Source organism: Antedon bifida, chromosome 7 (assembly GCF_963402885.1).
Source record: "Antedon bifida chromosome 7, ecAntBifi1.1, whole genome shotgun sequence".
Taxonomy (NCBI): Eukaryota; Metazoa; Echinodermata; class Crinoidea; order Comatulida; family Antedonidae; genus Antedon; species Antedon bifida.
In genome coordinates, this window is record NC_136232.1 from 5,081,583 (window position 1) to 5,093,967 (window position 12,385).

General features: G+C 34.3%; 1 protein-coding gene across 1 annotated transcript; it reads left to right on the forward strand.

The window, feature by feature from the left end:
• Positions 1-2,071: 2,071 nt before the first annotated feature.
• On the forward strand, positions 2,072-12,385 carry LOC144848067 (metabotropic glutamate receptor 2-like). The gene is made up of 7 exons (XM_078704738.1): positions 2,072-2,799; positions 4,902-4,986; positions 5,382-5,531; positions 8,792-9,031; positions 9,298-11,065; positions 11,430-11,560; positions 12,134-12,385. Exons 1-7 carry the CDS (start codon positions 2,442-2,444, stop codon positions 12,237-12,239), a joined length of 2,838 nt encoding a protein of 945 aa, XP_078560864.1. The 5' UTR covers positions 2,072-2,441; the 3' UTR covers positions 12,240-12,385.

The following is a 12,385-nucleotide window of genomic DNA, read 5'->3' on the forward strand; positions in this document are numbered from 1 at the left end:
ATGCTCATATTAAACCGATTTCTCTTCACAAACACATGTACGTGTGTTTTTAAGGTAGGATTGTTGTATATTGTACTTTATCCCTACAGTCTGTAGGCCTAAACTAGTTTTGGTTCCAAGTTATACTGTTAATAAATGTAGCGTTTCAGAATAGAGCCATGTGTTGTTTATTCTAGTGTTTCTAAATGTTTTCCAGTATCAGGCAAGTTCCGTGATACAGCAGTCCATGTGTTTCAAATGTGACGCCTGTTACCGTATAAACCGTGCCCTTACCTTGCAGGCATCACATGAGATGCTGTATTACTATTGAATCAGCCTATGATACTGAACATATATATTGTCATTATAGATCTACCGTATGTATATTCAGCACTGCGGAATCGTGTTTTTAATACAAAGAGGAAGGCTTATACTAATTCGAATTCTTCGGTAACTTATCTACCAATTATCCTCCGACCTAGAATTGAATGATGATAAAATTACTAGTATAGTATGATCCTTGACGTACAATACGAGAGAGAAGTTTATAAACCTAGACCTAGATTAGGAAGTTTATCTTTTTATATAGGTTTACATGGTACAATGCTTGCCTTTTAAAAGGATTTACATTATTAAAGAGTAACAGGTTTTTTTTTCAATAAGGTTTAAGGAATGTCCTTCATTTTAATGAAAAAGAAATGCTATATCCTTATAACAGCCATGATTGCACGCTACATGGAATATCCCACCATGCATGAATGATAAAACCAGACAATTATATTGATTTAATAAAATGACATTGGAGTATTTCGTCTGTGACAAGAACATACATACACATTATTGTATACGACGTGCGTTCACACGACATTTTCATCGCGTTCTATTTTTCATCCTTGCTAGCAGTTTTTAGAAGGAAACGCTCGCCTTAATCTTTCTCTAAAATCTCCTCTAATAATGAACTTTGTTATCCAGTCATCAATAACACTTGAACACATTTGCAAGTAATTGTTTTATTTTGAATTATACTTGAAAAGAACATTAGCTGCGTAGTAAATTATTCTGTTTGTTTTGTATTGATTTCAGTTTCTCAATAGATCCCTAGGCAATGTACTGTAATTAATTGAAAATCTTAGGATGAAACCAAGCGCAAACTGTCCTTACAATAAATATGTTCTGTTAACAAACTTTCGACAACTAAATCGGATAATAATATTGAATTAAAAAAAAAAATTATATATTACCTACCACTGGTGATATACATATAACTTTTTTTGTCTTGTGTGGGGTCGTCTCACTTTTATTATTATTCTCTGTTTTATATGTATATATAGGTAAAATAAAGGTACATTTGTAACAATTAATTATTTGTATGAATATTTCTCTTTCTATTGTATATTACTACGATTGTTAACAGTTAAAATGCAGGCACATTTACATAAGAAGATAATTTATTTCAATATAAAACCATATGCTTTCATTTACATTTACATGTTAATTAAAATATAAAGATAAAACATGGTAATAAAAGACTATAAACTGTCATTAAAATCGTACTTTAAAAAAAATTATATACATATAACAATATAGTGATAGGGATAAGGATTATTTTAATAATATTTTTTACTAATAATATTTCAGGCTTATAATAGCGCATTATGCTTAAGCTTAACAATAAAAAAAAAACTTAGCCTCCAGAAGCTGAGAGTTCGACAAATTCAAGGAGGGTTAAAGGACATGCTATCAAAATTAATATTATGGAAAAATAACTTATTTCTCCATGTTAATACATTCACTCAAGATTTGAATCAGCTTTCGTGACGTAACCAATAATATATATATTTTTCAGAATAGTCATTAGGATAATAATATTGATGACGAGGCCTATATATAATTTGTGGACGTTTTTGTTTTACCAACAGGGGAAAACGACGGCACTAAGGAAACACGCTTTATAACTGTAACGCGTTTTATAACTGTAACGCGTTTATGAGAAATGTTAACGCTGAAATACTCATCTTTTACAATTGATGTCTGTCAAACATGTCCTCATATCGTCTGCGTCTGAACGCGTGTTTGTTTGTACGTAAACAGTGAACGACATCTACTAATACTGAATCTTATATTAAAGAAATAGACCACGCCTACTTTACCGACACAACAATAATAGTGACATACGAGACGTGATGCTTTGGAATAATATAAAACGACATGGATTCCAGAAAAACTGATTGTCGTGGAAGAATATAGGAAACTGTATATTTACGTGAAGTAAATAGCTTCCGGAATACTGGTATTACCATTCTGATATTCAGACCTACTTACCTGAAATGGATTGTTCCGGTCCTAGACCACGGATTATCATCTGGTTCGTTAAAACCGTGCAGTAAACACGGTTTCTTCTTTGGGAATTATCATACAATTGCTTGAACATTAAACCACGTGTGTTTTCAACATGTTCCAATATGTTCTTATTGACATTTCGGATTTTATTACTATCGTACATTTTGTACGTATTCGCAATAAACGTTTACGGAGCAAATGAAGAGTTAATAACAAATGTTACAGACAGTACACCCAAAGATACCCGGACTACTGGTGGGTATCAGGAATCAAAACCTAACCGTCCGTCGCACATGGAATTAACTTCAGGTCTTTTAAAAGATTCCGCGAATATTGGCGGTTTGTTTAGCATTCGTACTTTTCGTGACGGTAAATGTCAGAGAGATATTGACCCTTCTGGATTACAAAAGATGTATGCTATGGTGTATATGATAGAGAAGATTAATGAAGATCCGGATTTTTTATCCAATATTACATTAGGTAAGTCTATTATTCCATTCTCAATGCACTAATATAATATTTACTTTTTATATTCATTTCAGAATTTGTTTTTTTCATCCTCACCCTCAGTGACCATACGTCACCATTAACAGGGTTGAACGATATACAATATAATATAATGTACAAGTAAAAATCAACAAATAACAAGACAACATTTAAATATTACTGACAGACAAAACCTTATGACGGAAACAAGCAAGCGAATAAAAAAAACCATCAACTTTACACAGTGAGTGGTAACTTAGGCAGACGTATTTTATCACACATAGTGGTAGAGTCAGATGCCTATCAATAGAAACTATAGTTATATTCTGGATTCAATGAATGTAGAAAGAGAGGCTAAATTTAGATCAATATCAATTAATACATTTTACGTCTTCGAGAAAGAAAAGGGTTAAAGCAATGCATCATTTTAATAGAAGTATATGCCCAAAGACATTTCTTATGATACTTTAATATATATATCATATAATGTTTAGTTTTAACGAAAAAAGTTCTGTCTACACTATCAAACTTTATGTGACAAAAGAATGTGATGTGCCCATATATGGACACGATGATGTCATATCACTACCTTATTTAAGCAAATCACTACCATATTTGATCAAACTAGTTACATCGATAAGAGGCCGGGGCATACAACTGAACTCAATAGTAGGCCTAAACAGCTATAGTCTTTTTGTGTATTGTGTGGTTACAGAGTATATAATTCGGACCATCACTCTCGTTGGTTCACAATCATTCGGAGCTTCAACACAAACAAATATATTATCTACAACCCGTTTTCACATCGAGTTTTAAAAGATTAACGTGTTCAAACTTAACGAGATGTAGGCCTTATGACAGTGAGAAGAGTCAGGTGTTTCCTGATACTAATAGGCTTAGAGAGGAGCTCGTTAAAGTGTATGCCGACTATACAAATATATTTTATAGAATGTAAATAAAGTCGAATTAATGAATAGAAAATCCAGGAAAGAAAATATTAAATAATAACGTTGTTTAAAGTAAGTAATTCGCACTCTTTGAACCCATCTGGCGGAACCTATTATGACGTCATGGGTTTGACAATTTTAAGCACTGTTATATTAATGCTTCGTAGTTCTCCAGAGATTATACCTTTCAACTAACTTATAATAATAGACTTATACACTTAAATAAAAGGAATGTATTTTTTACGAAGTTGTAAAGGTGCAAAAACCTTCTTAATCCCAACAATCCTGTATAGTGTATACATTTTCTTTATTCATTCATTCATTCTGCTTTTATTCAATATTTCTCTTTGCAGTATATATAAAATAAAACTGAATTGCGAGAGATTTACATATAAAATTGGTACAAGCTTTCAAACATCAAAGTTCACAACATTAAAAAGTTAAATAATTATTTTAAAAAGGAGATGTTACACATGGAAAAGACTGATAAAAGTACTTTATATAAAATATTATATTATACACGTTTTGACAGAACTATTGTAATTGTTATTGTTATTGTTGTTATTATGCCCGAAATGTGTTTATTTTGGTTTATTAATTAGTCTACACAGGGCTGGGAAACATGAGTTGTTGAATCTTTTTGTATTGCCTTATATTTCACTTTGCTTCTTAGCATTCATAAGTATCCTGCCACACGTTTCGTCTCTCATTTTAGGAAGTGCGTTAGGGACGATTTGGTTAAGATTTTTAGCAAAATAAAGAAGAATATCTTCTCTTTTTTGACCTAAAAATTTAAGATTAAGTAGTTTTTCATACATATCTGTTGTTGTACCATGACTAAATTATGTATTAAAATACATATTAACTATTCATAAAGATAATAATAATAACATTAATTTAGTGCCGATCCCCACTTTACGATAACTCAATAGTATTATAACATAACCATCGGTGTACCCCAAATTGTATCCACAACACGCATCCCCAATTTTGAAAATCGTATTTTTTCTTGTTCATTAATTATTAGAAAGACATAGGACCTACCAGCACTCGCGTAAATACATTATAATATTGACCGCTACAAAACTTTTAACAACAAACAGTGTTTTTGTTTAATATCCATAACTCTATTTGTTTGTTTTTAAACAGGATTCCATATTCATGATTATTGTGGAGACGTGAACGAAGCCGTGGCGTCATCCATGGACTTCATTATGTCAGCAAAAGATTGTTCGTAAGACACCAGGTTTTTTTTTCTAATTTTGAATTTTAGATATGCAATGAAAATGTGCATATCCATTCCCGCCTCCAAAGGTATCTCACTGCCCTTTATGAAAGCAACTTCTAGTCCCTATAGTAGTGGTATTTCACCGGCGGCGTGAGCCTCCCACCTACACCCCTCATGTCCCTATAATAGCCTACCCTATGTTTTTTCCGCCCTTTGTGACAAACCCTTACTGTCCTTCCTCACTATGTCCCTGCCCCTCCATCTTCTTGCCCCTTCATCTTCTTGGTCTTTTTCTACGTTATGTTGTCCCTTGTATAGAACGCCAATTGAAACAAATATATATTTTTGATCATTGTAGGTCACTACTAATGTTCTTTTTCCTTTGCTTATTATTCCTATAGAAATAATGAAAATCTGTCGGATGTTAAGGCCGTTGTTGGCCCTATGCATAGCGATTCAGCACTATCTGTGGCAAGTCTCCTAAGTTTGTTCAAAGTTCCTGAAATAAGTCCATTTGTAACAAGTACAGATCTTAGTGATGAGAGATATAAGTAAGTGTTGTTCGTTTTTACAATGTTATTGTCATTTCATCTAACATGTCAAGAAAAACAAAAAGTGGAGTTGTGGCTTGGTGGTTATGATGCTTCCAATCCAAGGTCCTGGGTTCAAGTCCTGTCATGTCAGGATTTTTCTAATGACAGTTCAAACTCCACTCCCAAAGACTTGTAATAAGACTTATGTAGATCATCTTGTGTATATGTTTGTCTTGTGAATGGGATTGTCACCTTTAAGAAGGATAGTGAATAAATTCGCTTATGGTTATTCTTGGCAATTTGCATAAATATAAAAAAGAGAAGAAAAAAACAAAAGAAAAGAGGAAAAACAAAAGCTAACTAGGCGCGCCACAACTCACTCAATTTAACAGTTTACGGAAGTTAATTTCATTAGGCCTAGGTTTTTCTGTTGGGTGGTCCGGTCCGGAACGACTTACAGGAGTAAAAAACTTGAAGGAAAAAAATGAACATCATGGGGTACGTTCCCTTAGAACTGGGAAGAGTTATTGTCACTTCTCTTTTTCTGTGCCAAGTGCCATTCAAACATCCGCCTATGGTTTAAAGGCCTTTGCTGATCGACAGATTCTCTTTCATTTGTCTATGATCAAAAAGTGTGGGCGACAATGCATTAAGATTTAGCGATACAATACTAATGATAAGTGACAATATAGTATTACTTGTTTTTACGATTAATTTCCCAGAAAAAAAAGTAATTAAATTTTATTTCTCCTTATACGCCTATGTCGCAGCTATTTAATTAAATAATACCAGCTAATGGGCCTACCGCTGATGAGTTTAACTGAAACATATAGACATAGGTGTTTTAATAAATAAATGGCAGTAGAAATGGTCACGGATATTTCAAATTCATCAACATTATGATTCGGTCCATTAGGATTTCAATTAAGGGACTGTGTAAATTCCATTACCGAGATTACAAAATCCACACACTATCCGTAGATCAATCTTGCATTCGAAAGGTTGATTTTATCACAATGGTATTGATGCTATGAACTTTAAAACAATTAAGTTGCTTTATAATTATTTCAAGACGCTGGGTTCAAATCCAGCCTAAAGCAACATTCACACGAAACGGAAGACAGTGCCCACACATTCTCTATATGATTTTCCATTACGAAACAAGTGTGAATGGAAGCTTGGTTCACACTAGGATGTAACGTAAAAACTTTTCTCTTAATTTTAGTAAAAGATAAATATTTTTGCACATATGGCGTTTCATACGTATACTACTTGAGTTTGGTTCAAATAAAAAAAAAATTGTAAAAATGACAATGAATACAGACTTGGGGCAAGTCTACGTCTTATCGTGTAGTTTTACTTTATGGTATTGTACCTTGGACCATGGTATAAAATAGTATTTTATTTCGATTTGCCCATATTGCAAGAGCTCGCATAACTTACTCGGTAGAGAAGCTGTTTGTGCGACGATCTACTAATGCTTGGTTCCCACTAGAGAGGCAACACGAGGACGTAACACAACGTAAGTGAGTTGACCAATCACAAGCGATGAATTATTCGAACTGTGATTTGTCATTTGGTCAACACACTTGCGTTTACGTCCTAGTGGTAAACAAGCTTTAACAAACTCAATCGAATATGCCGTTTTTCTTACAGACTTCCGTGGCTTTAATACTAACAATACTCCGAATCATTAATATGTTACACGGATGTTTATTTTCATAAACATTGTGAACTGTGCTGTGCATGCTGTTATGTGTCCTAGATACTTTGTAGACATTCTAAGAAATATCTTGTCCGGTGTCGAGCCCGCATACCGAGCTCGAAATGTACACATGATTTCATGTGCTTTAAATAGCCTACAAAACCATGAAATTCACTGCCAGTTACCGACTGTTGTTCCAAAAACACACTAACAGCATTGTTCTTGAGAACTGCTCACATCATAAAGATAGTATCTCTATGCTCACATGAATAAGGTCTCCACCAAATAAATCATTCGGTCGCGTTTGATCATTTAAGGAATATACGTGTGATTCTGCAGTTGTCACTAGGTAGATCTTAACTTACTACTGACAGTCATCTAGATACGAGTCGGCAGCTGTCATTAGTTAGATCTTAACTGACTATTGACAGTCATTTAGATACGAGTCTGCAGCTGTCATTAGGTAGACCTGAACTGACTATTGACAGTCATCTAGATACGAGTCTGCAGCTGTCATTAGGTAGATCTTAACTGACTATTGACAGTTATCTAGATACGAGTCTGCATCTGCCATTAGATATATCTTAACTGACTATTGACAGTCATCTAGATATGAGTCTGCAGCTGTCATTAGTTAGATCTTAACTGACTATTGACAGTTATCTAGATACGAGTCTGCAACTGTCATTAGGTAGATCTTAACTGACTATTGACAGTCATCTAGATACGAGTCTGCAACTGTCATTAGGTAGATCTTAACTGACTATTGACAGTCATCTAGATACGAGTCTGCAGCTGTCATTAGTTAGATCTTAACTGACTATTGACAGTCATCTAGATACGAGTCTGCAGCTGTCATTAGATATATCTTAACTGACTATTGACAGTAATCTAGATACGAGTCTGCAGCTGTCATTAGTTAGATCTTAACTGACTATTGACAGTCATCTAGATACGAGTCTACAGCTGTCATTAGATAGATCTTAACTGACTATTGACAATCATCTAGATACGAGTCTGCAGCTGCCATTGGTAGATCTTAACTGACTATTGACAGTCATCTAGATACGAGTCTGCAGTAGTCATTAGGTAGATCTTAACTGACTATTGACAGTCATCTAGATACGAGTCTGCAGCTGTCATTGGTAGATCTTAACTGACTATTGACAGTCATCTAGATATGAGTCTGCAGTATTCAGTTAAGATCTACCTATTGACAGCTGAAAAATCGGATAACGTGTACTACAAAATCAATAACTAGCTAGTAGTATATCATTGGAGTTGTGGCTTGGTGGTTATGATGCTTGGCTACCACTCCAAGGGTCCTGGGTTCAAGTCCCGTCACATATCAGGATTTTTTCTAAGGACAAATTTACAACTCCACTCCCAAAGACTTGTAATAAGACTTTGTTTATGTAGAGCATCTTGTGTATATGTTTGTCTTGTGAACCTCTGAGGGTCCCTAATGATCAGCAATTGCTGGATGGATCACCCTCATTAAATATGGTAAAAAAAAAAATTTTTTTTAATAAAAACAAATTGGTATTTCATCATTAACTTTCTATTTTTTTAGCTACTTTCTTCGAAACGTTCCCAGTGACGATGCCCAGATCATTGCAATGGCTGATATTGTACAGCATTTTGGATGGTCTTCTGTTGCTGTGTTGTCCACAGACGATCTAGGCTACGGAGTCAAAGGCAGTGAACTACTATCTGTTGAGTTACAAGCAAGAAACATCTGTGTGGCCTATCAAACGCGTTTTAATGCTGCGTACACGGATTTTGATTTTTTAGATATGATAACCAATCTTCGGTAGGTATTTGATTGAATTCAATAAATTACGTAATTATAATATGCGAAGCATCACAATCGATGTTACATCTGATGTTTTTACAACGGCATTTGTTTTAAATATGTTTCAATACGTATTTATTATGTATAAATGCATTATTGTTTACTAGGCCTGCCTTCTGAACATTTTTCGTCGGAAAGTCATCTTAAGTGGAAATAATAATTGACTTAACCTGAAATGTTTTTTAATATGTATAAATAACCTTAACTTGTTTGTCTTTTCTTAGAAATATGAGCAATATCAGAGTATTGGTGACAATATCTGACGATAAATCAATACTTAGACTCTTGGACGTATTTAGACAAAACGAGTTGTACGGCTACACGTGGGTAGCTTCCGAAGGATGGGCCTGGTCACCAACCCTAGCTGAAGATAGATATTACAAAGTAGTGCAAGGAATGCTTGGAGTTAGTGTACCATCATTTAATGACCCAAACTTTAAAGAGTATCTTAAAAGACTCAAACCTTCATCCGACGATCCATTTCTAACACAATATTGGGAACACACGCATAATTGCTCTCTAGAAACGCTTTCTGATGTTTCCATGTGTACTGGAAACGAAAGCTTTTCAGACGACGATCCATTACTGAGCGAGGCATTGGTATCACCTATTATGGACTCTGTAAAAGTTATAGCATACGGGCTACAAGAGTGCAATTCCAGCGAACCTAAACAGTTATTACGATGTTTGAAAAATGTCTCTTTTATTAATGAGAACGATTATAGAATATCATTTAAACCAAATGGAGATCTAGCTACTGGTGCTCGGTATGATATAATAAATCTTCAACCTTCGAACGGCTTTCAACCGATATTTCCCCCAAAGTTGATAGGTTCTTGGACTGAAAACGGCGGCTTAGAAATCAACAAATCTGCAATATTTTGCACATCACGTGATGGTAACTGTGAACAGAATTGGAAAGACTCGTCTGACGGGGATATTAATCCGCCGAAATCATTTTGTAGTGCAGACTGCGATTTTGGATCTCGAAAACATACCATTTGGGATAACTTGTGTTGTTGGGAATGCATACCTTGTAGTAACACGGAATATACGAATACAACCAACGCGTTAGAGTGTAATAAGTGTAATTATGATGAGATTGCCAACTCTTCAAAAAACGGATGCAATAAACTACGGCCTCACTACTTTACTCCAAAATATAACAATATAGCCTTGATAACCTGCATAGTTATAGTGATTGGAATTGCCGGAACTGTTTTAATATTAATTTTCTTTATTGTGAAACGTAGATCAACTGTTGTGCATTTATCATGTGGAAAACTATTCAAATTCCCTCTGTTAACAAGTATTATCTGCTGTTTTGCTTTCGTGTCGTTTTTATTGTCACCCGTTTCGTCTTTTAGTTGTCTCCTCAGTGCGACGATACTGTTTCTACCAATTGTTGCATGTGAAACAATTCTTTTATTTATTTGTTTTACTCACAAACGTGATTCCAAAAAAGCAAAACGATATAACACGTGGATATTTTTCATTATTTTGTCATCTTACACCAGTTGTGTAGCAGTCGGTTATATAGTCAAAAAACCAGAATTAGCTAAAGATCCTGATTATGTGAGAGATATCTTAGTGATTGGATGCGAAATGAATGCTGCGATAAGTTGCTATAGCATGGCAACCGTGTTTGTACTATTGCTGGATGTTGTTGGTATAACCATAGCTTATCGTACCAGAACAACGGAGGGAAATTTCAACGAAGCAAAGTTCATATTTTATACATTTATAGCACATACTATGTTGTGGGTTGCGTTTATGTTGGTGAAGGTTCTTACAAGTGATGATATAAACAGAACGCACCTTACCAGCGCCTTTGGAATGATTGGTTCCGCAAGTGTTTTTCTAGCCTGTATGTTTTTCCCAAAATTAAATGCGTATAAACGCAAACCGGAAGCAAGGATACTTGTGGGAAATAAAAGAGGTTGGAAATTTCGAAGGAAAACGAAAGAGAATACAAGTGAAAGTTTAATCGAAGTAAGTATGCTGTGACGTTTATTTACTAGTGACATTTAAAATTGACATGCTTGATTGAACAATCAAATTAGTTTTGACGTTATCAGCATTTTTCAAACAGTTAATAGCTTTCATAGTCTTATTCAATGTAATGGTAACATTTAATTACAGTAATTACAATGTCCCCAGAGTGAACAAACTTTATATTTCTAGTAATTAGGTTCAAATTTAGTCTTTGTACTTTTTTAATGTTTAAATTATAAATATATTTTCCAATTGTCTACATTGCATGATTGGTAAACAGAAATATTGTATTGTGCAGTTTATTTTTATGTATTATAATTAATAGTACAGTAATATATTCTGTTGTATTTTTTTCCCGTAGGATTCCAGTAACACCAAACAGAATTTAATTGATAATCTTAACAAAACAATAGAAGCGCTTAACAATGAAACAATGCAAGCGAGACGTGTAATATCTTTATGCAAAGATCAACAACGCGATTTAAGGCAAAGGTTAGTTATTTTCAATACCTATGATTTGTATCTTCTTCTATTAAGTTGCTGCCTTCAACAAGCAACTATGCCTACTAGAAGGCCTACTGGAAGGCCTACTTTTAAGTAGTGACTGTGTGTGACAGTGACCGAGTGTGTGAGATATTTCTTTTCGTACATAAGTTGGTGACCCCTCATGAAACGTCACAAAATAAACATGAATATTCATTAGTCATATCCATAAGATGTGACGTAAGAATTTAGCTAACTACAATTCGCTAATGCAAACTCTTTCCGTCGAGCCGTCTGTGTAGTCGAGTGGATCAGACTATGAACTTTACACCCCCCCCCCCCCCCCATCTACTCATCTCAAAAGATGTACTAGGTTCTTTTCTTCCTTCATCCGAGAAAACTGTCGAAACCACCAGAACCATCAGGCGATGTTTATGGCTATATATTACAGTTCCACTGCCTTAACCGCTCGGCCACTCACTCATAAGTATGTTGATATTATAAGATTGAATGAATTTACTCTTATGCTCCTAAAACTTTTATGATGATAAATAATGATTTTTCTTTATTATTTTTTCTTAGATTTTCTCATTCTGAATCGGAAATACTTAATAAGCTGTACATTATACGAAACGCCAAAGCGGAGTTATTTTTTTCATCGAATTATATGAAAACAACAAAATGCTAATCAACCAAACAGATAAGCCTAATAAGACAACGTTTGAAGATAACGCCAATGGCATTGATGGTCATAGAAAATGATGCTCATAGAAAATAAACATTTTTTGTGATTATTCATTGACAACTTTATAAATAATAAATGTTATGAGACTA